General features: G+C 48.4%; 10 protein-coding genes across 10 annotated transcripts; 4 read left to right on the forward strand and 6 right to left on the reverse strand.

Moving 5' to 3' along the window:
- Window positions 1-92: 92 nt before the first annotated feature.
- Window positions 93-916, forward strand: AO090010000669 (uncharacterized protein; the record flags this gene model as incomplete). The annotated part of the gene is made up of 2 exons (XM_001827574.3): window positions 93-300; window positions 351-916. 2 exons carry the CDS (start codon window positions 93-95, stop codon window positions 914-916), a joined length of 774 nt encoding a protein of 257 aa, XP_001827626.1.
- Window positions 917-974: 58 nt separating this feature from the next.
- AO090010000668 (NAD(P)-dependent alcohol dehydrogenase) lies at window positions 975-2,113 on the reverse strand (the record flags this gene model as incomplete). Its single annotated transcript, XM_001827573.1, has 2 exons — window positions 975-1,883; window positions 1,937-2,113. The coding sequence occupies 2 exons, from the start codon at window positions 2,111-2,113 to the stop codon at window positions 975-977; spliced, it is 1,086 nt and encodes a 361-aa protein (XP_001827625.1).
- A 2,498-nt stretch (window positions 2,114-4,611) lies between these two features.
- AO090010000667 (sterol desaturase family protein) lies at window positions 4,612-5,605 on the reverse strand (the record flags this gene model as incomplete). The annotated part of the gene is made up of 3 exons (XM_001827572.3): window positions 4,612-4,670; window positions 4,729-5,403; window positions 5,455-5,605. 3 exons carry the CDS (start codon window positions 5,603-5,605, stop codon window positions 4,612-4,614), a joined length of 885 nt encoding a protein of 294 aa, XP_001827624.1.
- Window positions 5,606-5,900: 295 nt separating this feature from the next.
- On the reverse strand, window positions 5,901-6,511 carry AO090010000666 (uncharacterized protein; the record flags this gene model as incomplete). Its single annotated transcript, XM_001827571.3, has 2 exons — window positions 5,901-6,330; window positions 6,387-6,511. The coding sequence occupies 2 exons, from the start codon at window positions 6,509-6,511 to the stop codon at window positions 5,901-5,903; spliced, it is 555 nt and encodes a 184-aa protein (XP_001827623.1).
- Window positions 6,512-9,362: 2,851 nt separating this feature from the next.
- On the forward strand, window positions 9,363-10,147 carry AO090010000664 (uncharacterized protein; the record flags this gene model as incomplete). The annotated part of the gene is made up of 2 exons (XM_023233550.1): window positions 9,363-9,440; window positions 9,488-10,147. 2 exons carry the CDS (start codon window positions 9,363-9,365, stop codon window positions 10,145-10,147), a joined length of 738 nt encoding a protein of 245 aa, XP_023094275.1.
- Window positions 10,148-10,356: 209 nt separating this feature from the next.
- AO090010000663 (uncharacterized protein) lies at window positions 10,357-11,193 on the forward strand (the record flags this gene model as incomplete). Its single annotated transcript, XM_023233551.1, has 1 exon — window positions 10,357-11,193. The coding sequence occupies one exon, from the start codon at window positions 10,357-10,359 to the stop codon at window positions 11,191-11,193; it is 837 nt and encodes a 278-aa protein (XP_023094274.1).
- A 3,610-nt stretch (window positions 11,194-14,803) lies between these two features.
- Window positions 14,804-18,372, reverse strand: AO090010000662 (peroxidase/cytochrome P450 family protein; the record flags this gene model as incomplete). Its single annotated transcript, XM_001827568.3, has 14 exons — window positions 14,804-14,980; window positions 15,029-15,458; window positions 15,510-15,726; window positions 15,785-16,059; window positions 16,152-16,356; window positions 16,408-16,443; window positions 16,495-16,632; window positions 16,687-16,854; window positions 16,922-17,193; window positions 17,252-17,600; window positions 17,660-17,746; window positions 17,800-17,908; window positions 17,959-18,123; window positions 18,187-18,372. 14 exons carry the CDS (start codon window positions 18,370-18,372, stop codon window positions 14,804-14,806), a joined length of 2,814 nt encoding a protein of 937 aa, XP_001827620.3.
- A 2,969-nt stretch (window positions 18,373-21,341) lies between these two features.
- AO090010000660 (trihydroxytoluene oxygenase) lies at window positions 21,342-23,592 on the forward strand (the record flags this gene model as incomplete). The annotated part of the gene is made up of 4 exons (XM_023233552.1): window positions 21,342-21,375; window positions 22,492-22,768; window positions 22,825-23,056; window positions 23,113-23,592. 4 exons carry the CDS (start codon window positions 21,342-21,344, stop codon window positions 23,590-23,592), a joined length of 1,023 nt encoding a protein of 340 aa, XP_023094273.1.
- Window positions 23,593-23,887: 295 nt separating this feature from the next.
- Window positions 23,888-24,882, reverse strand: AO090010000659 (fumarylacetoacetate hydrolase family protein; the record flags this gene model as incomplete). Its single annotated transcript, XM_001827566.1, has 3 exons — window positions 23,888-24,186; window positions 24,269-24,638; window positions 24,697-24,882. 3 exons carry the CDS (start codon window positions 24,880-24,882, stop codon window positions 23,888-23,890), a joined length of 855 nt encoding a protein of 284 aa, XP_001827618.1.
- Window positions 24,883-25,361: 479 nt separating this feature from the next.
- On the reverse strand, window positions 25,362-26,630 carry AO090010000658 (NAD(P)H-dependent flavin oxidoreductase; the record flags this gene model as incomplete). The annotated part of the gene is made up of 3 exons (XM_001827565.1): window positions 25,362-25,655; window positions 25,718-26,219; window positions 26,356-26,630. The coding sequence occupies 3 exons, from the start codon at window positions 26,628-26,630 to the stop codon at window positions 25,362-25,364; spliced, it is 1,071 nt and encodes a 356-aa protein (XP_001827617.1).
- Between the last annotated feature and the right edge of the window lie 1,204 nt (window positions 26,631-27,834).

Below are 27,834 nucleotides of genomic sequence, written 5' to 3' on the forward strand. Positions count from 1 at the left end.
ACTGATAAGGAACATCATCACCCATTTCAACACAAATCCTCATCTCTGCTCTCAAAGCTACTCTCGAACATTCCCACTCCCTAAATTAAGCCATGGCATCCCACACTGGGATTCCACCCACCGAGAGCCGTCTCTCAACACGCATCTCCCTCCGATGGCTCCCGGAACCCGCTTCCGAGACGACTGACACCATCGTCATGTCCGTGAAGGGCTGGTATGTGGACCTTCGCGTAGATAAGAAATCCGGCGACATTGACTGGGCAATTGCCGGTCAGCGGGTTGTGGATAGTAGCGACCCTCGTAAGTTGCATTAACACATCCCAGGATGGTACGCATACTGACAAGATCAGGCCGCGTGCAGTTTACCCATGAGATTGACTCGCATAACTCTTTTGATGATGTTGACTGTGGTACCTTTACTACGTTGCCGAACGGTGATGATCTCGAGACTGGATCTATGTCTCGTCCGGATCTGCCTGGGGCTCCGGTGACGGAGTATGAGGAGGTATGGCGGGAGTTGAGCTTTAGGGAGGGTCCCGAGGGACCGGGGAAGGGTGTCTCATGGGTTTTGGAATCGAAGCATGATCTCGAACTTGGGGAAGGTCAGGAGGTGGAGGTTTCGAGGACATTTCTGGCGAGGATCTGGGGCACGTATCTGGTGGTGTGCCAGAGGCAGGTATATGTGCGCTTGGCGGGCTCTAAGGATGCAGTGGTTAAGACAGGGAAGGGCGTTAGTGCTAGGAGAGAAGAGTGGGATAGTACTAGGTGGTCGGCTAAATATGTTCTTGGTCTTGAGGGCGACAGTTTGCCCAGCGCCCAGGATGTCGAGGCCAATGAACAGCTGCGAACACCGGGAGGAACAATTTTAGTCAAAGGTGAGCCATATACAATTCGGTCATATGAAGAAGTTGTATAGTGCGCTGCGCTGTATTACTCTATATACTATGTACAATGTCTATTTAGGGATGTTTGATTTACTGCTCGTTCACCAGCACGTAACGGTACCTGGCCTTGCCAGCGTCCATGTCCACGATGGCCTTGTTGGCATCCTTCATAGGTACCTCCTGGACCCATGACCTGACGTTCTTCTCAGCAGCCAACTCGAGCATCTCCCGGATCTCGCTGGGGCTTCCAATCAGGGATCCTCCGAACTTAATTCTCTTGACAATCAGGGCGAAGGCGGGGATGGTGAGGGCACCGTCTTCGGGAGCACCCAGCTGCACGAAGTTGCCACTGGGCTTGAGCATGGTGATATAGTCCATGATGGGCATCTTAGAGGAGGAGACGGTAGAGATGATCAAGTCCAGGCTGCGGGAGTTGTTCTTGGCCCAGTCGGCGTCTTCGTCCGTGGCGATGTAGGCATCTGCGCCAAGCTTGAGAGCATCTTCCTTCTTGTTGGCCTTGCGAGAAATCGCGACCACCTTATCGGCACCCAGGGCCTTGGCAAACATAATACCGAAGTGACCCAGACCACCGACACCGATGATGCCGACCTTCTTTCCGGGGCCACAGCCGTTGTGACGAAGAGGGGAGTATGTGGTAATACCACCGCAAAGCATAGGAGCAGCCATCGCGGAGGGGATAGCATCGGGGATCTTAATAACGAAGCGAGAGGGCGAGCGGTGGTAGAGAGCATATCCACCATATGACTTGTCGCCGTTCCAGTGCTTGGAGTTGTAGGAACCGCACATCAAGTTGGGGCAGTACTGCTCAAGTCCTGAGGCACATTCTTCACAGTCGCCCTTGCGACCCTGGCAAGAATCATTCTGTGCACCAACACCGACGCGGTCGCCAACCTTGATGTCTCCTTCGACCTGGGAGCCGACTCTCACTGCAACTCCGAGAATTTCGTGGCCGACACAGCAGGGGTACATTGTAGGACCCTACACATTGTTAGCAGCCGTGCCAATATTTCCCTCAAGCAAGCGAAACATACCCATCCACTGCGCAAAGTGTGCAAATCTGAACCACAGATACCGGAGTGTGTAATGCGGATATCAACATCGGTCTCTTCCCAAGCCTTTGGCTGAAACTCCTGCCAGACCATGTTGCCCTCAGCAGCCTTGGGGTCAAGGCCCATCCAGCCCTCGAACTTGTAGTCGGTGGAACCCATTGTATGCGGATTGAAGATTAACTTTGCTCGTGTATAGTATGTAGAGTCTTGATCAAATCTGGGATGTTGATTCCTCGAAGGTCCTCCTGCGATTTATACAGAGCAATTTCAGTGGCGGATGGTCTCGGTAGTTCTCCGGAGTAGGCAAATTCAAGAAAAAAGATTAGAAGAGCTTAGAAATCCATTTTTGGGATGATCCACAAGTACTGAGGACTAAGTCCATTATCTCCGCGATGACAGTGGAGCTCTACCCGTTCCACGGATGTGAAGCTTTAGTGAGAAGAATAATTTGCAGCTTGGCGAGGGCAAAAGAGGAACAAAACAATAGTACGGAATAGATGACATCAAAATAGAATTTACGATTATACTAAGCCTTTCCTATCCATGAGTTAAGCTGCAATTCAATGCGTAAGCCGCATGCGCTTATGACGATGATGTCCTCCTTGGTGACTGAAATGGCTCATGGTGGGTCTACATCTACCGCGTGGAGCTTCAACCACGAAGTCATTCAAAAAAAAGAGCATATGATTGGCTACCGAATGTAAAACCCTTCTTCAGGCTTCTATTTCGGCTTCTGGCCCGGCACCTTTTGTGTGCTAACTCCGAACCTCTGCTGCGTGTTGCTTATGTCGCTCCACCTGGAATTAAAGATTATAAGATGCTTAACACCAGGGCGACCAATCCCATTTCGAACGAGGTCGGAGACTTTTGGAGCAGTCGGCCTAATATTCATACCAACGGCATTCCCCCAAAACAAAAGATGATTACCATGCTCGAGAAAACCTCGTGCCGTGGTTGACTGGGGTTGAATCGACTACGGTGATATGGATGTTATCTCTGCTATGATTGCTTTGCTCCGGGTCACTCGAAAACTGTATGAACAGTTACTACGATTAGTGCTACGACAGGGAAACATGTTCCATGCTGTTTGTTCTAACAGCCTAGACTTTTCAACCGCCGCATTCCGACGAAACGCACAGACCAAGGGCTGGGACGGGAGGACCTCGAAAATTTGTGCAGACGCCACCAAGCACAAGAGGGGATGCATCGAGCACAGTCAAGCCATAGAGGCTATCGGTATCCTTTGTGCCTCAAGGGTCGGGTCTTGATGGAATCGGCTTCGTATGCTGCATGTGCAACACCATCGTCTAGTCGCCGAGCGCCTTATGCAAGGGCGACTTGGTATCTGACGCCTTGCTAGCTTTCTATGGTGATAGGTCTATGACATGGAGTCCACAACTGTGGCTATTTGCAAAAATATATAAACGGTATATAATGTTGGCGAGAATCTATGGGGAGTGCTTGGTTTGTGAATTGTGGAAGAGAGAGCACACATGCTAACCAGGATGATAAAATTAAGTTTGGGTGACTATCGCTATAACTTGTTAGCCAGATGCCAGGTGATATCCTTATTAGACCATCGTTAAACATCTGACCCGACTTGACTAGGCTACATTAAATAGCACCGAAGACATATATATAGCTCTATCAAAAGCAGGTAAGTTACAGAAATAGCTCCACAGAATTAACAAATGCGGGTCGGTGAGCTTGTTTATAATTCCACACAAAACGACCCCCACTATTAGTAGCACTTTCAAGGGCTTTCTGGGGAACTGTCATCAGCCTAACCTCATTGGCTGCTGCCAAAAAAACAGCTACTGACATCTGGTCCTAACATGAATCCCTAAAAAGGCACAACCCTTACCAGTAGATAGAACTGACGTGTCAATTCACTTTCAGGTTGATTCAGGTTTGAATGAGAGGAAGCCTAACTGCTCGATCGATTCATATTTCCGTGGGTGATTTTTCGATTAGCTTTCCAGAATCTACTACGTAAGAAACTCCCTAGTGGTCGACGACATATTCTTCAATTCGAACTTGTTACTATTGACAATACCTGTCACGTTGGCGCCAATTATAAAATAGGTTCGAGGCAGAGGAAAATGCCAGTATGGCAAATGTGACCGAGAGTGAACAACCTGCTAATATCAAATACGGGACCGATGATAACCGTCCAACGTTCTTGGCGTCCATCGAGTGGTCAATGTCGATCAATGATTCTGTTCTATAGTAACAAGGTGTAGCAGTGAATAGAAAGGGATGTCTCACAAGTTAAGCGTTTTACTAAGCAGTTGTTTCGACCTGGGATGAACCCGGTGTTTGCTCGAATCCCGAATGCTGGCCGGTGAGGTATATCCGACCTCTCGGGCGAGACGGGTAAGGCAAGATACCCTTCTTGATATGTATTCTCCCCTTTGTTCTTGCTTGCTTGCTTTTCTTAATTTTTTCTTTCTGGGTTTAGGATCTGTACATTATATTGTAAGAGTCAATTGATATATCGTATGCATATTATTCATATTAAGTATCTCATAAAATAGTACACATTCTAATCATACACTATAAAGAAGACCACAGGTATACATACAGCCCCATTAAAAAAAATATTACATTTCAGAAAGAGCAAAAGAGCTTTTCTAACTCTCAACTCAAGCATGGAACTAATTACGACGTCTATGCTCACGCCCATTCTTAGGGCCAGCAACGGTACCCATCAAGACTGCGGCAGGTCAGTCCCTGTAAACCATATCCCGGAACGAGAGCAAAGAAGGACTTACTATCCCAATAGCGGAACGAGCTCGAGTAATTACCCACAAAGTAACGATGATGATCATCATGCCAGTCAGCTCCGCCCCAGAACGGCATGATCCGTCTCAAGCTCCAGGGGAAATCATATCCCGAGTGCGAGTCGATAGCCTGTACTTGGCGCAGACCCATCCATACCAACACGGTGATCAGATGGACGTTCTCTGTGAAATAGCCCAGGACGAGTGGTGGGGCGATCGTGCCAAGACCGAGTAGGAGGGTTTCCCAGGGGCTGGCGTATTCGGCCGTGAGACCGAAAGGAGTCGCGTATTGGTGGTGGATGCGGTGGATGGAGCGGTAGAGAGGGCCCCAATGGAAAGCACGGTGTAACCAGTAGTGGTAGGTGTCTTCAACAATGAAGAAGATGGCAAGTTGGGCGGCTAGAGTTTTGAGGTCTGGGAAGGGGGAAGCATATTTGAGGCCGCAGAGGTCCATCATGGGGTGAAAGAGGACAATGAGAGGAAGTTCGACGATGAAGTGGATGGCGAGTATATACTTAGTGCAGTCCCATTGGGTGGCTACTGAGGGTGGTGCTTTGTGATCTTGTATCCTCCATCGGTTGAAAGTACCTGGCATTGCGTCCGCGATGATCCATGGGAGGCAGCGGCCGAAGTAAATTAGTTCATGGGCGATGAAGGTGATAATTCCTGCGCCGCTTAGTCGTTGTTCCGTGGAGAATACCGACATATGAAGCTTACCTGTGGCGAGGATATCATTGTTCCAATAGGAGTAGTAAGCCTCCCAGAGGTTTTCCATGCTGGACAGGTTGGGGTTTTGATGGGCCAGCTTGATGAGGTCTGTATATGAAGCCATTTGGGGAAGGGCAGTAGTAGAATTGAAGGACTCCATGTTGAGACAATCCTAAGCTGGGTGATTTAGAAGTTCCAATCACCGTTCAGATGATTTTCATGCATTATATAACGTTTACCATTGTGTTGGAACGAAGCCAAGACGAGTGGACATCCCGAATGGTCTGACGGGACAGACCACTCGGATCCGGGAAGAATTTAATCATATGATCAGGCAACCCTAATCAAAAATTTCCCTAATCAAATCCAAACCAATTTTAGTAAATACATTATAGACCCGGCACACTCTCCTGACAAGAGTGGAATATACATTGTCCGATATCAACGATGCCACCTCAAAGTTGCAATGCCGCAACTCCCAGCGCCAACCCGACCGCAACGCCAAGTCGAACACCCACGTCCCCGGCCGCATTGTCCTCAGTCGATCCGGTACCTGAAGCAGCTGCAGCAGTGCTTGTGCTGCTGCCAGTCGAGCTGCTGCCACCCGATGTCGAGGCCCCCGTCTCAGCAGGGCCGTCACAGTGCCAATGGTCGCCGTGAGGCTCACAACCAACCGACTCAGTTGGACTGGGCTTAGTTGGAGTTGCGGTGGCATCGGCCTCATCCGTGTGTGATTGCGTGCCCGTAGTTGTGGCCGAGGCGGTGGTCGAGGCGGGGCCGTCGCAATGCCAGTGGTCGCCGTGCGGCTCGCAGCCTACAGATTCGGTTGGGCTTGGAACTGCTGGGGTGGCGGTCTCTGATGTTGATGCGGGACCATCGCAGTGCCTGGATCTGCATTAGATATTGGTGCTACGACATTCGAGAAGAGGGCAGAAACATACCAGTGGTCTCCGTGCGGCTCACACCCGACAGATGCAGTGGGGGACGGACCCGGATCCTGACTGGTACTCTCCTGGGCCAAGGCAGCCGAGGCCAAGGCGAACAGAGCGAGGATCGAGAATCTCATGGTTCTTGCAGTTGTGCGAGATATAGTCCGAGCTTATGTGCGTTTGGAAGTGGCGGGATGAGAAGGCACAACAAGGGAAATCGGATTGGCTTTATACCTCCACCCTAGTAGCGGCCTCCAAGGTAACTCCGCTCTTAATTTGTCTTGACCAGCCGGTCAGAATTAGCCGACATAAATCACAGTCCACGGGCTGTATCAAAGGTCTAGCGTGCCAAGAGTAGTGGAATACTTGGCGTCTCCAAGGTTCTCATCGCGCTCTTTAGACCCTGTGTCCATTGGCATTGTCAATCGTTGGAGAACAACCTGTGGCACGTTAGAAATGCTTGTATTCTGTTGTCTTGTGAACTACACATGTAGGAATACTTTGCCACCGCAACCTGCATTTCGATGCGCAGGAAAGTCAAGAATGCTAAAGAACCATGACACTCTGCAGACGATCTCAAGATGCCAAGTCCCTTTTTGCCCCATGCCAAGGATGCTTGAGAACCTTGGGAGCGACAAAGGAGCAGCTCTTTAACCTCGATACGAAACGATTTGTTCCTTCATTGGCGTGGTGGATGGTCCCTTGCAATGGAAATTACACGACCCGCGATGAACAGTCAACGCTCGACTTGATTTGTTCATTGAGGTCGCGCCGGCGAGTCATTAAGCTGAAGGGAAGAGTATCCCACGCGCGAGCAAATTAAAAGATGGCTCCTGTCACTGATGACAAGGAAAACCGCCCGCCTAAACCTTCCCGAGATCGGTTCATTCCGACCATGTCTTTTCTAGGATATTTGACAGACACCTGCTCCACAATACCGCCCCTCGAACAAGGGTTTAACTGGTAAAGCGAATGGTGTGGGATGTACTCTAGCATAATGTCGCAGGGCAAGGTATAGCGCAGTCCATCATACGTCCCGCTGGGACTGTAGCTGCTAACAGTACCGTCTTACCCAACTCGGCATGTGAGCCGATGGAAGTGTTGTACCCTGTAATATGGATAGTTGATCACTCCGTTCAGTATCAAATTCTAGCTAGCTCAGCTGGCAGATAGCCAACCTAGGCCTAGATCACTAAACAGAGGACAGCAGGGAGCATGAATGGTTGACGAGACTGAGAGATGTCACCTTGCTAACAGAGAGCAAGGGCTGCATGACTCTTGCGTAAATCATAATATGTCGAGATCGCTTGACTATTCTGTAGTATAAACTTGCGTGTCTGGGAGTAGTTTTCAGCTTGAGTTAGATCTATGCTAGAAGTTCTCTGGGGTCCTTGTGTATTCAAGGGAACAGACTCGAAGAGTCTTGTGGTCTAAGTTTGAAGATATAGAAAAATTACTAGGAATCCACTACATACTGGATATCCCTCAATGTGGCATCAGAGATTCTCATTAACGCAGTGGATTCCTTCAGTGACTTCCAGCCAAGACCCTGCAGGTGCATATATTGAATCACAGACAGGGATGTTGTAGATTTATATAAATGGAGTCGAAGTGAAAAGCATTGCCTTGTTGCGACCATGATCAATGAATCTAGTAGGGTCCAGGACAGTTGCGATCTTCAATGATCGGTTAGCCATGATATCACTTTCTGTGGGTCCAGTATCAATGCTTGAAATAGTAGTAGCAGACCCCCGGCTTGCCTCAACAAGCCACCAAGGAAGTAAGAGGATGCCATTGAAGAAGACACAACTGTAGGAGAATAGCTTGAAGAGTAATCAGCATAAGCCACAGGTATTATAGTGATAGTGAGGGTGATGAAATCCTGGATTGACCAACTCTCCGGCCTGGCGCGCCGAGTTCTTCCCTCTTGACTTGGTTGAGATAGGTTGGGCGGGCTCTATAAAGCACAAGAGACTCCATATCCTTCTCCATATTGTTTGTTGAGCAAAATGTAGTAATGCCAGCGGTTTGTTGTGTTGAGTATAAAATATTCATAGTGTGGTAAAACCCAAGGCTGCCGCCGTGGGCCACCTGGTTAGGCATTCATTCCCTCATCCATTCAATGCAGTCTCTGAGTCATGTGGGATTACAAAGACTTCCTTACCTCTTAACACTCTTGTCTGCTAACATCCTGACATTTCCGTCAACTCTTCATGCCGTTACCCTCTCACTGCGCAGCGTATATTCACTCGATCCCATCGTCTGTGGTTGTGAATGTATGTTATCCGCGTTGCTAGACCAAAAAGAGATCGGGCATATGAAAAAGGCAGGATGGAATGGTTTTTATCTTGTTTAGGGCTAGTCGATGGGTTCTCCGTGGGAGATTTTCTGAACCTGTATTTACTAGTAGTACTGCATTGGTCCAGAGATTGGTTAAATGTCGTCAGGCCAAATGGGAATCGTTGTGTTTCTGCAGACAAGATGCAATCCCGTAGAGGTAACCCTAACTTCCCGCGATTGCTACGTGTCCATGCAAGTATCATAACGTTAATGACAGGGGTACAGGAAAGGGTCTACCGTGGGGGTCCGAGTCATTGTTGACATTATAAATCACGTGTAACCGCTCCTCCTCCTTACTTTCCGTGCGGTCGCAATCTCTCATCACAACAAATTTCGCAAACTAGACCATGGAGATGGAGGATTGGGAAACAACAGATGTAGTTATTTGTGGCTGTGGCCCAACGGGGGCCATGCTATCGGCTTATTTGGGTCAGATGTCCGTCCCAAATGTGGTGTTAGAACGAGAAGCTGAGATCACCACCGATCCGCGTGGAATCGCTCTGGACGAGGACGGCATTCGCTTTCTCCAGGGGGCTGGGATATATGATTCAATTTTCAGTGAAATCGGCAGTTGTCAGTACCATTTCCTTTCCTTTCCTTTTTACGATTGGGTTGTAAACTTGTACAGGGCTGACCTGGTAAATAGGTATGGGCAGGTTCAACTTTATCAGCGGAACAGAGCCAGTTTTGGAGAGACGGCCGTTTCTCGCTTTAGACTATAGCACAGTGAGTCTACTATACTTAGGTTAATGATACATGCGCTGACTGATCAGACCGCCGGAGGAACAGGCCATATCGGCTTTCTTTGTCACAAACAACCTATACTCGAGAAGAACTTGCGAAAGGCCATGTCAGATAACACGTTCAGCACTCTGAAGTCCGAATCAACCGTTTATGAATTGTGTGAAGATGAGCAGTGGACCTACTGCAAGTATCGAGATGCACAAGGGACTGAACGAAGGATTCGCGCGCGATTTTTCGTCGGTGCGGATGGCAAGACGGGGTTCACACGGAAACAGTACCTGGAACCAAAAGGTGTGCATATGGAGAAGGTTACTGAGTATGTGGCATATGCTATTCCCGCAGATTCCATCACTGACACTATGAATAGGGAATTTTATGAAGAAACTTGGGTAGCGCTAAACTGGCAAATCACCTTGCCCACACCTGAATCGCACCCCGAGTTTTCCTTGTGGACGTTGGGATATACTCCGGATGAAGTATACGACCTTTTCTTTCCTTATGAATTCCGCTTCCTTTGCAACCCTAATCGTCCTGCGGTATGCGGACGATTCGGTCTTCAAACAGACCGGCTGTGGAGATTCGAATTTGTCGTTCGTCCAGGAGAGGATGGCTACGAGATGGCGAAACCCGAATCAATAAAGAATATTGTCTTCCCTAATGTGACACATCAGGGAAGCCGATATGGGTAAGCAAGTCCAGGCCCCATGGTTTGCCACCTACTCATGTCACAGTCTCGCGCATGATGTTCAATTCCCCGAGGACTGTATACATGTAATCCGATCGCGCCCATTTACCTTTTCCGCACGCAGCTGCAGTATCTGGGCGAAGGGTCGTGTCATCCTTTGTGGCGATGCTGCGCATGTATTTCCCCCTTGTAGGTTCCCTACCAATCGATATCATGGCAGAGCTAATCTGCTCAGTCGGAGGACAAGGGATTGCGTCCGGATTTCGCGACGCCATTTCACTAGCATGGCGACTTACTCTGCTATGTCACCATCATCCAACCACCCCCCGATTCCACGAACAAGTCCTCGCTGCGTGGTATCAGGAACGAAAGCAGCAACTTGAGAAGTCTCTGGCTTCGACCATCGAGAACGGGAAGTTTGTGTGCGAAGCCCACTTCGGCAAGATCCTTGTACGGGACTGGTATCTTTGGCTTGTTCAGTTAGTTCCTAGCTGGAAGCGCCACCTCCAGTTGGGGCAACGAAAGGACGGGCTGATCCGGTATGTACATTCTGAAGGCATGCCCTTTTTGCCGGAGCTCAACGGAGGCCTGAACCTACCTCAAGTCTTCTGCAAGGATATGAACGGAAAAGTATTTTTCACAGACGATGTCATCTTCCGATGTAAGCAAACGAGTATCTTCCGGCTATTCGTTTATATGCGCAATGATGAGGAGCTAGCGTTTACTCGGACGGTTCTGCGGGCAGTGGAGGAGCTATCACGAGGCGAATTTGCTGCCGACCACGTTCCCTTCGTCATTGAAAAGATCACTAAACACGGAGCTGAAAATGACACGAACCTGTTTCAGATCGCTAGCGCTGAAGAGTTTGCCCGGTCACCGCTCTGTCGTGGCCGCCCCGAGCCTACTTATTATGAACCATTCCTGATTCGCAGGGAGGTGCGCGCAAGGTATATCATTGTGCGTCCAGATCGAATTGTCTTTGCAGCTTGTGAAGATGAGCAAAGTTTGAAGACGGCTATTGGTCGTATCAAGGACATCCTGCGTTGCTAGTTCGTGTATATTGACTGCATGAATGTCATTACTGCTTGTTTCACTTCATAATCGGATGATATAAAGCCGAGCATGACCGTATTCGTCAACCTTTTACTAGAGAGAGATCTCCATGAGTTCTGTCGTTTGATATTCGGACACATGTGTTGGATTACGAGCCTTGGCGCTGGCTTCTTGTCCTTTCTAGCCATGTCATTAGCCCCTCCAAAAATCTAGACACAACATTTTATTTCATATCAACCCTAGCAACCAAACATCTGAATCTGTATAAGGTGTCCACCACTTGCAGCTATCGAGAAAGACAATTCGAATAGTTGAGACATGCCTAAATGCATTTGGATGATGACCTCTCCAAAGACGCCTACAAACTGGCCCAATCTCACCTACCCCCTTCTGTCCTGAATCACAGTGTCTGCCGCTTTCTTGCAGGTTGGTTAGCTCAACGCGAACGGTCAGAATGGCTAGTGCTGACAGGCAAAGTCTGCTCTGTGTTGCCTGCATTCTGCATGACATTGGATGCGCAAGGGAGTTTGATAGCCCACAGTGTTTCGAGGTCGAAGGCGCCAATACTGCTGCGGATTATCTTCGTCAACATAAACACCCACTGCAGAGCGTAATAGTTCTTTTGCCCGTCTGGTGTGGAAACTATTCCTTCCCACGGATTTTCAAGGTCACCTGGGTTTTGCCCTTTCTGCCCTATGTAATCAGACCATGCAGCCCAAGCATCAATTCAAGCAATGGCGCGAGAAAACCACCCTAATCAATCATATCGACATTGAACACTTAGCAAAACTAAACCAAGAAAGACCTATTCTATGCCCTCCCCCATCGCCATTTCCAAGTCTGGTGGTATATGTCGATGATATGGACTGGATGGCCACACAATCGCGACCCTCGACTCGCTGGACACCGAGCTATGTCGATTTTGCGAACGGCTTCGAAGAATGGCGCGAAAGGCTGGGATATAGACTGCGATAATGTCGACGAACATTTCTCGCATGCCCCAGCTAAGATGCAAACCTCATATCAGACTCATATAACCCTGGTAAAGTTGGTATGGGAAGGGGGAGCACAATCACCCACCGATTCCAGTTGAGCTGGCTTGGTTCCCGCAGGGTAATTGAGATTCGTACGATTCTATACAGCTTTAGTAGTCAGACGTGTTTTTCATGTTAAAATAATCTGTGCATTATATATGCTTACGCAGTGATAAGGACGACTGTTCCCGCGCTGAGGAAGCAGAGAATCTTCAATTTTCTTGGCTCGTTAGGAGGGTTTGATCCCGGTTGCCCGCATATTAGTCGTCCTAGAAGTATGAGGAACTCACTTTGCTTTGGAGACTTGGAGCCTCGCCAACAAAATAATTGGTAGAGCGATAATCTAATTGAGGTCAATACTGACCTTCCTCGCAGCCAGCCTCTACGTACCCCAGAGTCTGTGCTTCGGTCATACCTAGGTTAGCTTGGTATGCACAACAATGAGAGGAAAAAAAGGTCTTACAAGACGCTTGAAACTGCTACCGCAATGAAGATATTCGGTGGTTGGATGCAATTGATGGGAGGCAACGGCTTGATTTCCCAGAATCTCCTGAACGGAATGCACGCAAGGGACATACTAAGTATGACCCCAATGTAGGTTAGGAGACAAATAACTCCAATAAGCAAGACTAAGAGGCGATGTCGCCCAAGTCCACTACTCAGGCGCCAGTACAGCAGGAGTAAACTGGCCTTCAGGAGCCAGAGCACGGTCGGATAGGAGTATGCCAAGACGAGCTCCCATTTCGTTCCAAGAATGAGACGGCGAGCCTCTTCGTCGGTTAAAGCATTGATCTCGGCCTGAGTGAAGTCCACTTTGTTCCCATTGATATACACGAGATAGCAACCGACCGCACATACAGTATAGAAGGCGGGAATCAAAAGAGAGACACAGTCCTCGGCTGCCGGCTGATGGAGACCGTGTAACCAGCACCGTAACCCAACACGAGACAATAGAATGACGGTCCCGACGCCAAAAAGGGACCATAGCTCCGGAACCCACTGTGCTCGGACAGAGGTTATTATATGGTACCATAGGACAGAGCAAGCGAACGTACCGTCTCATCTCGCACCAGGCCCATTAGGGATGAAGTTAATTGACAAGCCTACGATAAAATGAATGCAGATAGTTCCTGAAATGCAAGCACTACTTTTGAATGAGTGCTAAGAGGATAACAAGACGCTCAGCTATTGTTGGGCCTCTACGCGAGCTTGTCTCATACCACTACTTATACCCCCCTTGCATTGACCTGTTTGTCGCTCGCTCCGAGTATGTTTAAAGATGGGGCGGGATGATAGGTGGCCTAACACTAATTCTAGGCGGGCCTTATTACTTAATTGATATAATGAACTACCAGAAATAGGTGATAACCTTCATCCAGCATGGGTTCAGGGTATGGAGCTTTAGGTCTGTTTCCGAAATGGGGCAGCAGGATTGACATCACGAGTGGCCCACAGTACTGGCGCGGCAACGCCGATTGAGTACCATGTAACTTCTGAACCTTGACTAATGAGTAATTTTGATTCGTAGCCCTATGAGAATCAAGGGAAACCTGAACTCAAAACAATGCATGCGATGTGTGGGGCTTCCACAGGTTACATGGTGCGGTGATGCCGTTAAGGTAGAAGAAGGATCCCATATAACACGGATCTCGCAAAGGTTATAACCTAATTCAGCGACCCATCCAGGGAGCAGGGCCCTAGTGATAGTCTATTTCCATTGGTCGACAATACCATGCAATGAATTCCAACTGATCAAACATCATGTCTATCTATTGAATGTGGATATATATGGCCTGCTTCAATGGCCAGTGCTATAAATCGTGACGGGATCGGAAAGCTTGTTTACTCCGTGTTCATTCTCAGCAAGGCAAAGCGACATAGCGAAATTCATCACCTAAATACATGAACGACGTATTTTCAAAATAAAAGGACATGCGATACACACCGAATCAATCATCACCCCATCACTTAAACTAGGATAGAAACAATTTATCGTACTCCTCACGAGAATCCTCCAACTTACGGAATTGAGTCCTGTATCCTGATGGGTTCTGTCTCTTCCGCGCTTTCGAGCAGTCATACCCTAGAAACTGTCAAAGAGGACCTTTTTGTCTAGTTAATCATTAGCCAAGACTCAAATGTTCATCTACCTGGTGAAGTACTGACTGCAAGGGTATGGAGTCCATTCCGTTCCATCCTCAGGCAAATAGACCTTGAACACCCCATTGACCAATTTGCTCTTCATCACACCAGCCGGACCAGGGGCACGCCGAAGGCCCTCCGCCCGTGCGAGGACAGAAAGCATAGCAGCTGCCGCAACAGTTACAATCTCACGCCCGAGGCATGAATGTGGTCCCCATCCGTGGTGGATGTACAGGTCGTCAGGACGGTCAAGTTTGATGGCTTGAGGGTCGGGGAACTTGGTTGGATCTCGACCAGCCGAGACAAAATCAGCCAATATGGTATCCCCTTCCTTGACCGGGACATCTCGCACCCCGTCGTTAATGGTTGTGTCGTTGGCTGCATACCGAAGGACACCAAAGGCGGGGGTTGATAAACGGAATCTGCTCATGTTAGCAGTGTTGGAAAGTATATGTTTCATCGCAAGTGGTGAGTCGAGCGTACCCCTCGAGCGCATATTTTTTCAGCTTTTCAAAGGAGTCTTTGTCGTCAGAACGAGCAGCCTTTTGAATGTCAGGCCAATATTTGTGATACGGATCCGATAGATAGAGGTCAATCAGTTGAGCCCACTAAGAATTATTAGAAGTGAATCTCGTATCTTCAAGGACTAAGCATACACCTTGGGCTTGAGTAGCACATGCGGCTGCAGCAGTTGGGATAATGGTCCAGACCACCTCATCGGTCGAGCCTCCACCGTTAGAAACTCTATTAATGAGCTGTGGTCCATAGTCAACTAACACGCACTCCTTTGAGCTAGCACTGTGGCTGCCTAGAATATCGCGTGCAATGGCGAAAGGGTGTTTGTTCAAGCTGGCTACATGCCTCTGCATAACTTCCCCAAGCCGCTCGGACGATCGAGACGCACTAACGCGATGCTTGAACGACTGAGCTGGGTCTACGTCAAGGAAGACATATCCAAACAAGTCTGAAAGCACGTTATACAGCTCTCGTTCTGTATAAGCATCTGTCATGTCATCCTTGTCGGAGGTTCGTAGAGGAATGCCAAAGAACTCCGCCGTAAATTTGGTATGCGCGAGATTCCCGATGCTAACCCGAGTTGGTCAACGCCTTTTGGACTAATCTTCTAGGGTTACTTACTCCCGCACTATATCAACCTGGTATGTTGAACCAAGCTTACGGCTGTGCTGTCGCAGGAGGTCCATTGTCACTTTTTCGTAAAACTTCTTGACCTCCTCAAGGCCATCGGTTGGCTTATATAAACAATCCTTCACGAACACCCTCTGCTGCATATTTGCTGAAGAGTCGCCGCTTAACATATAATCGTGTTGCGTAAGCTGGTATGTATGTGGACCCCCTACCCACACATGAGCATCAAAGTTAAAAGGCTAGTAGCTATGAGAGGGGAAGCTAACAAGGGACGCGAAACGCTTTCTGGTTATTTAAAACCTGTGTTACCCCCTGCCATGAAGTCACGGTAGTCGGCTGGTTTTCATATTTTGGCCTAACAAACTCCAGATCATCGGCAGTTTTGCACTTTTCGAAGATTTTCCGGTTTTGCTCAGGAGTTGTGAAAGGGTACAAGGTATATACACTGTTCGGAGTGTACCACCCTGGGAAGGCTCGCAACAGGAGCTTGTACATCAAGCCGCCTTGTGCCACAGCGAAGTCTGGGACTGTGTTCGCAAACCTGTTAACTTAAGTGAGAGTTGCTCTTTACCTAATTGATACATCCTTTCCCTTTCATGTTGATAACAACTGAGATCACGGGTGGAAACGTACCCAAAGTTCGTGAGATATACAGGACTGTAATCAACAGTGTAGAAGCGGTCACCCCGGACCAGCGTATTAGCATCTGCTAATATTGTCGCTGAAATAGTGAAGTTCGGGCATAGTCCAGAGCCGGGAAAGCATGGCTTCTTGGCTTCCTCAGCCTGTATACCGACGTAAAGCTCGATATCATCCGGATGTCCGTAGAGTGCCTCTACTATAGCCCACTTAGTGCTGGTTAAATACAATATTCAGCTACACTACTTACACGCTTCCCAGACGGCAGGATCGGGGTTGACCTCCTCTATAAGTTTCATTAGCAAGAAGATTACCAAAAGGATTTAATGTGTCTTACCGAACGTTGAATACGTTTTCAACTTGAAGAAATGTCGAAATTCGTTCAGGGTGGCTAATCCCCACTCTCGGCCTTGCTGGATGCCAAGCATCTCTATAGCCTTCATCGCCTCTGGGATATTGTTGGCACCGAATGCACCTGCCGAACAGTTAGCGTTCGAGGCTTGCACGTGTGAAAGGGGAAATAACGCACCCGCGACACACTCGGTCCCAGTCTGCAAAATATTCACGAGATCTGCGTCCCTGAAGCTACCGTCCTGTTGTCGTTGCAGGCCATTAAACGTCCACCGAGCGGGATCTGTGTCAATACCTTCAAACCACCTGCGCAGACCACCAACGAATTCATCAACGGATAAAGTACCTAAAGCCATTTCACCACCGCATATTCAGAGAGATATCATTAGATTGTGCTATGGGCAGCTGCATACCTGGATTCACTTCTGCACCAAACACGCTTTTCATGAACTCATGTGCCCAGGCTTCATCCTGGTTGCTGATGGCAGCATGCCATCTGTAAATCATGTTGAACTCCGCACTAACTTGGTTTCCTGTGCCCCTAGGGACGGTCGGTGAGTTCAAAGCACTGATTTCCGTCCGTGGGTCGAGTTTCCAGTCCGAGTCTACCGGGTTGGTGTTCAGGTTCAATATAGTCCTCAGATAATCGCCCAGTATAATATTCACATATAGACCACAGGTGACCCTACGAGTAGTCAGCTATGAGCACATTTCCTACCCTGCAGCGAAAAGGCCTCGCTTACAGTCGTCCGGTTTGGAATAGATCATTATCCCGCTTTGCTTGCGCTTGGCCATATTTGGGACTATCTGGTGTCACTCCGGCCGGTAGGCTAAATCGGCCTCCTTCATTGATCAGGGCTAGCTCCTTGACGATGTAGTTGTGGAATCGATTGAATGCAATGATCAAGGCGCATACTCCGGGAGGCTGGCCGAGGAGCCTTTGTTCCGCGAATGTGTCAGGTTTTAGAAGTCCATCCTGAAATGATCGCACTTGGTTTTGCTGATCCTCATTGTGGCCGTAGAGAGGTCCCAAGTCGAGGTAGGACGAATTCTTCAGTTTTGTTATATCAGCATCATCTGTGCGGAAGAGATCTTGGAGAAAGGTTAGATCCACATGAAGTAAATATCGAATACTGTTTGATTTGACCGACCGTGAATGATGATCGTCGCAAAATGAAACAGAGTGCTCGATATTTCAGAAGGGTGTTCTTTGGCAGGTCCTTTGCGTGCGAGAATGGCTTGGTACAATTAGCGGACCCTATTCTTAGCGCTAGGATACAAGGAAACACACTGTCAAAGATTAGGGAGGGATCTGGTAGCACATATGGCCGTGGGTGTTGAGCGGTCACACTCCGAACATAATGGCTCCCCGCTGCTCCCAGCTGGGGATACAACGGATTCTACAAGAGTTAGAATTATCGTTGCAAGGGAGATTGTGGAGACATGTTACATTATTGCTGCCGTCTGCAGCACGGTACTTGTACTCATCTCCCAGTCGTGCTACAGGAGGATGGTCAAGGCTATTCCACAATGTCTTCACGAATTCTGCCGTGATGCCATCACGGAGCTTTGAACCATTCGGCAACGATGCAGCAACTTGAACGATCTCCTCGATCTAACCACAGTTAGCGGGTGTTATTCATAGATGTAAGGACGGGCTCCGAGTTATCTCTCTTACGAGATATTGCCGATCGTCAATAATTCCACCCGAGAGAATCGTGGATCCCAAGCCCCGGAGGACTTGCAGATCCGGGAGGATACGCCCAACTTGACTGACAATGTCTTGGCGAGCTTCGCTGAGAAGCTTCAGCAAGCTATGGTGGCCATCAGAACCACCGTGGTCTGTTTCTCCTTTATCTGTCATGACTGAGAATGACCCTAAGATGCGGTGATGGTTATCCTGCGCTGTCCGATAAGCACAAATCGTACTGAGGGGAAACAAGGTGATATAATAAATTGTCCTCAACTGGGTTCAGTACGACAGCTACTCCTTCCGTACTGAAAGGTGGTGTTCCATGGATGATGCCGTTCGTCATCTGAGGCAACCCATCAATAGTTCACTTCTGGGTCGCTCGTTCCAAGTAATAGTTCGATCACATAACCATCTAGCCGTCATCTGACGTGATATTAGGCCGGAATATAAATTTATGTCATGAATAAGGGAATGGCAAATACGAGGAGCGAAAGGGGGAGAACTAATCTATTTCATCACGCAAACCACATAAATCTCAGCTGGAAACATTCATATGGGTCAACCAATCTTGGCTGAACCCTAAAACTTAGGGAACACCGCATCCGTCAATCTCGCGACTTATGTACAGTCCAGAATTTAGGAGACCCATTGTACCAAGGCTAACACCAACCTTGTGATTGAGCATTATGAACTATTGTTCGTGAGACTTTTTCATGGCCCATCGGCATCCTGCAGGTATATGCTTACTAACATAACTACTAGATGGGCTTCCGCCGTACACATCGAGCGCGGATGCGACCAAGTAGGGTACATTCAAGGTCAGCGGACTTTTATCTAGCAGGCAAGTTTAACATCTATATAGAGCCGTTAGCTGTGACAGACATATATTCCTAGGCAGTGGCTTACGGCCACTGCCTCTATCCTTTGTACATATATTCATCCCGATTCTTTCCCTTCCTCTCCTATTGAATCGAGCCTGCCAGCCAAATGCACGTCTCCTCCCAGATACCTCCACTTGCCTGGTATGTTAATAACTATATCATATCACACTGCGTCTTTCTATTATATCTTGCCGCGCTGCTCCTGGAGCAGTATATAATTAATAATCTTCTTTTTCAGCTAGGAATTTCTTATCTTATAAAACTGGACCTAACCTAAGCCCTTTAGGCAGCCGACCGCTAGGTGGCAGGGTAATCGCTGCTTGAGGCCTTGGTTGTTAAGATATATCGTATTACAATTTCAAAAAGGTTACGGGTTAGAAGACTAGGACAGCCTCTAGAACTCTAATAATACTAGTAAAAATAATAATAAAAGAGTTACTGAGCAAGAAATTAACATAGTTCTCACGTATAATGTGAACGGCCTGCTTCAAGGCGTTGGTTGACCTTCCAAGACACTTGAACGTCTGAGGGGTGCTGTCGAAGACTTCAGGCGAGCACGTCGGCAATATCAACGCCATGGTAGCGGCAGCACTCGGGGCTTGTCATGACCGTAACATAATATTCACAATGGTACTCTATATAATGCCAGTTCCAAATACTCCTCCAAATCTCGACGTGTTCTCTGTCTTCCATTCCGGGACATCCATCTGTGCGTGGACTTCACCCGTTGCGATAGACAGATGAGGAAGGCATTGCCGAAGGGAAGTCCTTTACTATTTAATATCCTATTTCATAAACTCACTATATGATTATATAGATATATAAATTATTCCATATAGTTTACTACAGCTATTTAATCGGTACATACGACCATAGGGTGTGGAGAACAGGGCTTCCCGTCCGCTCAGCCGTACTTGAGCCCATTATAGTATGCGGCCAATTCTCAATGCGCCCTTAGCTCTAAAATGGCGTTGGTTTCGATCTTAGGGTGAGTGTGGGTGATATGGGTGAGAAGTTTGGAGGCCGGGGTGATAGAGGTGAGAACGGGGTGAGAGTGGGTGAGAATAGGGCGAGGATGCTCACCTAGATCACCCACTCTCCGATTTCTATTTCAATGGCGTTGGTAACCACGAATACGGCGTCCTTGCAGTAGGCGGGGGCTCTGGATCAGGCCTCTTCACTTATTTAGTCAGTCCTTTGGAGGCAATCAAGCAGCGCGCTAACTTCCGAGAGAAGACTCTTGCGCAATACGTGCCGAACAACAGCGCTATCATCGAAGAGAACAGTCCATAGTTAGTTGAATTACCCCACCCCACCCCCAAGCTGACACTAACGAAATGCAAACCAGCCTTAAAGCTTTGCTCCCATCGACCCCGGACGTCTGCCTTGTCCTTCTGAAAAGCTGGGCAACAGAAGGCGAAGACCGCACCTCCCTCCACTCCGACTGGAACGGCGACGAAGTCGAGAAGATTGCGTCCACGTGCTCGAATACGGTAGTTGTAACCCATTCCAACGGCGTCAACATCCTACCCTGGGCAGACCATCCCAATGTAACCGCCATTCTGGCTGCCCACCTTCCAGGTCAAGAAGCCGGCAGCAGCATTGTCGATGTGCTCTGGGGAGAGGTCAACCCGTTGGGCCACCTGCCTTACACTATCGCAAAGAGCGAATCTGGCTCTTCCTTTGCTCCGATTCAAAATTCTACCACCCTCCAAAACACCAATGATCCGACGGCATGGCAATCTGATTTTGAAGAAGGGGTATTGATTGATTACCGTGCGTTTCTTCCGAGCTTAGACAGGCTTCTGAAGCCCAATATCATGAGACGTCGAAGCATGCTAACAGGACACACTGGGAATCCATTGGACATTTCGATTACTATAATAAATCCGTACAGTACGAATTCGGATACGGTCTTTCGTACACGACTTTTTCAATCGAAAAGGACATCTCCCTCACTCCTCTATTCAATGGTGATTTATCGGCTCTACCGGCGGATGCAAAAATCCTCCCTGGAGGAAATCCCAACCTCTGGGAAGTGCTTTACAGAATCTCCATTACCGTGAGAAATACTGGGGAGATTGGAGCTACTGTGCCACAGCTTTATTTGAGTCTTCCGAAAGGGACGGCTCAGGAGGCTTCGCCAATCAATGTTCTCCGGGGGTTTGAGAAGGTGTACCTCCAACCTGGAGAGTCAAGAAATGTCACGTTTCAGTTGACAAGGAGGGATATTAGTCACTGGGACGTTACAGGACAGCAATGGATGATACCAAGTGGGCTAATGCAAGCACACGTTGGTTTTTCGAGCAGGGATTTCCGTGTGGCGGGCTCGTTCACTCCGATCCGTTGATGTGAGGGCAAAGTCGGTGAAATGGTCTGATGCTCGTTATGCTACATGTCCATAAGTACAGGACGGAAGTTGAGTGCGAAAACTTTAGCCTAGATATATAGAACTCTATGGGGCAGGGAAATCCATTGCATGCTACAGTAAAGTATATATATTTAGGTGGTGTATAGACGTGAATGAACATACGGAGTATTCCGAGAAGATATGTCGATCGCCCACGTCGGGGAAGATCTACAAAGTAATTGAATCAAGTTGTTAGGCTAATTCGAAATATATTAAGTGCAGTGTTGGTTTGTTATCATCTGATTCATCTCAGACCTGTGCTGTTGAACCTTGACCTTTCCATTTTGCATATTTTGCTCATTGTTCGATTTTACATTTTGTCTAACATCCACTAGAAGTTCAGACTATACAGTCGATGACCTTAAAGTGATCATAGGCATACTGCATCTGGCAGATAGCATGGGGGTTGTAGTGGATTAGGAAGCATATCGATGCTTTGTAGCTGTATATGAAGTAATGTAATAATCCTTCAACTATCTGGTCTTATAGGCCCCACATAAGCCAATCTTTTGTAAAACCAAAGCAGGCAACTCCCACGATCCCACGACCTGATACCAGTGACCTCAATGGCCATATATCAGTGTAACCCCTAAGTACAAACAAGATCTGCAACTAAAGTTTGAGTAAGAACAAGGTCCCGCCACTAATACACATGTAATACATAGATCTAGGATCATAAATGAGCCCCACAAAACGAATGTGGGACAAGAGCCGATGAACTGTGGGACAGGCAATAACCACGGAAATAAGCCACGCCCCTCGATCCGACTCGATGCGGGGCAATTCATGGGGTAATTCATATAAGCAGAAAGAACCGTAGCAGATTGAGACTCAACACCACTTACCCCTGAAGCAACCAGCAACTAGCATGATCGTGGTAAGAGCCACCGCCCTAAAAAACTCCCGGACGGCCCGCTAATGGTGCACTAAATAAACAGCGCGAACTACCCGCCCCGGCCCAGGGGGCCTCGATTGCCGATATTACCGCCATCGGCCCAGACCAAGAGTCGGTCGCATCCTGGAGGAAGCGATGCAATATCGATACCGGGAAGCAGATCCGACTGGTTAAACTGTCACACATGCGGTACCAGCATCCGGACTTAGATGAGATTACGGTGTTCCTGCAGGACTTTGGAATGGAGGTGGTGAAGAGGACGGCTGATCAGATTTGGTACCGGGGGTATGGCACTGATCAATATGTGTATTATGCACAGAAGGGAGAGAAGAAGTTCTTAGGGGGCACGTTTGAGGTGGAATCATATCAGGAATTAGAGAAGTGAGTTGCTTGCCCTTGTTTCCCATGGCTAGTGGAAAGGTTTGCTGATCGCGTAGAGCTGCACAACTGCCTGGTGCTGGGGAAATTCAAGACTTGTCAGAGTCGCCTGGTGGAGGACATTTGCTGACTCTGAGTGACCCGGAGGGATTTCCTGTCAACCTGATCTACGGCCAAGAGCCACGCGAGGCTGGAGAATATCCGACGAGCATTATTGTGAATACAGACTCTGAGAAACCACGGATTCGCAAATTCCAGCGCTTTAATCCGGGTCCAGCGGCGGTTCATAAGGTGCGCTTTCGTCCATATCCATGGCCATTAAAGATAAATACTGATAAACAAACCAGCTCGGACACTTCGGGCTCTGTGTTCAGAAGTTCGACGAATTAGTAGACTTCTACACTACGAACTTCAATATCGTGCCGAGTGACTTTCTGTACGTTGAGAAGGACGGTCAGAAAAAGAATGTCGCTCTCTTCGCACATATCGACCGTGGAACCGACTATGTCGATCATCACAGCTTCTTCTTGAGCACGAACCCGACGTCCCATGTTCATCATTGCTCCTTTGAGGTCCACGACATTGATACGCAGCATCTTGGTCATCAGTACCTGAATGGGAAAGGATACGAATCGGTTTGGGGCGTGGGGAGACATATCCTAGGCTCCCAAATCTTTGACTACTGGTGGGATACCACTGGTAATATGGTGGAACACTATGCAGATGGTGATTTGATTAATGAGGAGACTCCGATTGGGTATGGGCCTGCCGGGGATGAGTCGTTGGCGGTTTGGGGACCTGAGGTCCCGTCGTGGTTCTTGAACTAGTTCTGCTGTAGTGCCCGCAAGAATAACTGTAACGATTATCTCCATTATATTCTTTATACCTTTTGAGTATCAGAGCCTGTGGAAGATATGCATTATAACTGTACCGATTCAAAGAAGCAAGATGTCCAAGGTATGCGAGGGTTTCAAGCCTACTGCTATCTCTGGGTGCGGGATGTCACCGCAGGTCTGAACTATGATGTCTAGCGCTTCCTAATGGACACAATACTGAAGTGCACTGATCCCGATGTTTAAGAATGAACATCATAAAGATTCTCTTCTATATAAGCAACGCTATCTATTCATACCGCACCTTGTTGATCAACGTGCCAATGTTCTCAATTTCGACATTGATCTCATCACCATCCTTCAGCACAATTCTGGGCTCCCGGGTGAAGCCAATTCCAGCCGGAGTGCCCGTCAGGAAGATTGTGCCAGCTTCCAGGGTCGTGCCCTGAGATAGATAGGAGATCTGCTTCTTGATCGAAAACAGCATTTCCTTGGTATGGCCATCCTGCAGGACGCTCCCATTATGAATCGCCTTAATGGACAACGTCTGCGGGTCCTTGATGACGGAAGACGAAACAAGAACGGGTCCTATATTAGTTAGCGACAGGAACCTTTAGACAAAGCCCAAGAGGGATACAGAAAGAAAGAGAGAAATAGACAAAGAACATACCGACAGGGCAACTCCCGTCTAACCCCTTCGAAAACGACCACTGCGAAGTCGCGAATTGCAGAGCCCTTGCCGAAACGTCGTTGGACGCTGTATAACCCAGAACATAATCTAGTGCTTCCTCTTCAGGGATATCGCGGCCTGTCTTTCCAATAACGACGCAGAGCTCTGCCTCGTAATCACTCGTTTCATCCTGCGCACACTTGGGGATATTAATCGTAGCGGGGTACGGGTTGGCTAGTGCGGTACGAGGCTTGGTGAACATAACGGGGACAGTGGGGAGCGCCATGTTGGCTTCTTTGGCGTGGTCGAGGTAGTTCAGGCCCAGACAACGGATGTAACTACACTGTTCTTTGGTGACTGGGGAGAGAAGCTACTCTACTGTTAGTATCACTCCTCGATTAGAGTCCGCTCGCAGATGAGGTCTTTACCTGCTTAACGTGCATCACGGTCGTGGATACGCGCCCGTCAAAGATCGTCCCATCGATAAGATAGGCTGCGATTTCAACGCCATTGACGCTATCTTTACCAATATCGCGAGTGGTATCGACTAACTGACCAAGATGCTCTTGGCTATCTTCGACAGCAATGAAGCGGATGAGGTGAGTCCAGGACATCTTGGCGGTACGACTTGTATTTGGCGAAAATGGGAGTCAAGACAATTCGGATGGATTCCCTATTTATTGCGGTATCGGGATGGGGTTCCGTGTCCCACTTCGGATATTGCGGGGACTGTGGGACTCTTCTGTATTTCCGTATTTCCGATGCAGGATCTCCGAGTCCAGGTGTACTAGTGCAGATCACAATACCTATCTTCTCCAATCTCGATGTTGTATAAAATTTACAATACCTAATAGCTGGTCCAAGTTAGTGACCGGCTGGGGCTGCTACTACTACCAAAGTCCGCCTGCACTAAAAATACTCAACCATAGATGAGTCTGCTGAGGCCATTCGTTTTCCGTGTTTATAGACGGAAAATGATAACCCTGATCTTATGGGCTTCTATCACATACCCTCCGAACTCTGTGACGTGCAAGACCTTCACCGGTTGCGGGGCCCACACTGTAACGACGAATAGGTCTAGGAAGCTAAACTGCTAGAGCTTCGGCTTCGTAACCAGAGCTTGAGTGCCCGCAATCAGCCTTGCGGCTGCCTCATTGACCACCTCGTTTACAATATCTCGAGCAGGCATCACCGAGTCAATCTGCGCAGCGGCAACGCCCATTAGATATGGGACTATGTTGTCAAGGATCTCGTCATCTTCAGGATGTTGCTCAGCATCGTGTGCCACAGGTAAGATACCCCGTCCAGTGAGTTCCTTGATCTCAGCCTGGCGGTTCTCCTCCCAGTTAAGCACATAGGCTGTCTTCTTAATCCTGAGTGGTCGACCCTGCTTTAGTTAGCATTGATGCCCACTATACTAAGCAAAGTAAAAAATATCAGGGATCCCACCGAATAAATAACCGTCCGAATGGTATCATCATACCCCGCGGTGCGCACCGCCTCCTGAAACGCGCTGGCAACCGTGGCCTCCTTAGCTAAAAGGAACCTGGTGCCCATCCAGACCCCAGATGCACCCATCATAATCGCCGCCGCCAGATTCTCCCCATGAACAATCCCCCCAGCGGCCACAACCTGCACATCCACACCAGTAAACTTACTCTTCACCCCGCGCACTAACTTGGCAACGCTAGTAACTAGAATACCCGTCGGTATATTCCCCGTATGCCCTCCGCCCTCGGAACCCTGCGCGCCGAGGATATCAACGCCCGCCTCAACGCATTTAGCGACGTGCTTCGGGTGCCCGATCATGTTCATGTAGAGAATTCCGTTCGCGTGTAAACGGTCGATGACGTGTTTGGGTGGAATCCCAATTGCCGAGACAAACACTTTCGCTTTTTCTTCAATGCACACGGTTATCAGCGCGTCGAGTTGGCCGTTCATGTAGTCGTAGCTGTGAGGTGGTATCTACATCAGTATGAAATGCGCCTGACACTTCGATTTCCTCAACTGGGTCTGGTCATTGCCCCAGTCCTACTCCACTTGGTCAAGAAAATAATAATAATAAAAAAAAAAGAGACAGAACGTACTTCGTCTTTCGCGCACCACCGCCAATCTTGGGGATCAGCAAATCAACTCCAAACGGCGCATTCTTATCAACGAGCAACTCCTTGAGCTCATGGATAAGTTCGCGCAGTCGATCGGGCGTCGCGCTGAATCCACCGAGCACACCGATGCCGCCTGCATTTGTGACTGCAGCTGCTAAAGGTGGCCCAGCCGACACGCCCATGCCCGCCAGCATAACCGGGTGCGGGATGCCCAGGATTTTGGTGAGAGGGGTTTGGATTTTCGGTTCAAAGGTCATTTTGGCTGTAATATGATAAGACCTACTAGAATGATGTTTCTGGGAAGAAGTATAACCGTCATATTGACAAGCTTATGATTTGAGTATTTATTTGAAGAGCTTTGATTTTGGGTGCGGGCATTGTAGCTCGGCCGCTCGGTTCATGGTCTTCGGCTCCTCTTTGGCTCCTGATCCTCGGCTCTACTAGCCTTCAGGATAGGTTGCGGGGTAGGGGAGCTGGTCTGGCCTCTGGCCAGAAAATTATAGGATCCTTTGACAGGCCGATTGATCGAGGAAGTTGAGGTAATCGAGCACCCTTCGCTTGAGAGTGACTAGCCAAGAATGCTAGGTGGGCAAGCAGTTTGCAAGAGTAAATAATTTCAAGGCATTGTCTCCTTTTTTCATAATGTTAGTTAACGAAGAACGCAGCCAGGCCGCTCGAGATTCCGGAGACCCACAAGGATCCCCAGAGCCAGCTTAGTTTCCTAGGATCTACGATTCCACTTTACTACCATGGGTAAGCTATGATATCACATCGGTGACTTCAGTGCGAGCTCCGGTAGGTATACACCTACTTGAACATGTACTACGTGTCGGCCATCACGTCGCTATGCCTACATGATGCTGGGGAATCGTCCTATGACCAAGCCAATGCTTCGAACAATGAAGAATACAGCCCAATGTAAGGGATTTAAACGGACTGTAACGAATATAATATCTCTCTATGGTTTAGATATCAAACCCTCCAGGCGAGGATCATCACAACTGATCAACGCTACGTCCTAACTTTGAAGCCTGATTTATTTACTTGGGAATGTTGATCTTCAGCATTACGTGTTTTGGCGGCGGGGAAACATTAGCATATCATGCTGCCAGGTAGGTAGTGAAAATTGAAAGCCATGAAATATGTTCATTGGACTAGCGCTGTTTGGCGTTTCTGGGGATCCCTTGACTCTTGGGATATCCAGAGCCGCTCCTCAGTGATCGCCTCAGGCTGCTCAGAGCGTGCTCGGGGTGTGGTGAGATCTACTCAGTGAGCAAAAAGCGGCGAGGGGTGAGTAGTAAAACGAAAAAGGAAGGAAAATCAAGTACGTATGTGTACTACACATACTTGCATGATGATGACGTTCCGAGCAAGCTATGTAATAAAGGTCTCTACAGCCTACTCATGATTTCACGCTCATAATATCAAGATTCTCATTTGAAGAATTTCAACTTGCAAGTT

The sequence above is a fragment of the Aspergillus oryzae genome, chromosome 8 (assembly GCF_000184455.2).
Source record: "Aspergillus oryzae RIB40 DNA, chromosome 8".
Taxonomy (NCBI): domain Eukaryota; kingdom Fungi; phylum Ascomycota; class Eurotiomycetes; order Eurotiales; family Aspergillaceae; genus Aspergillus; species Aspergillus oryzae.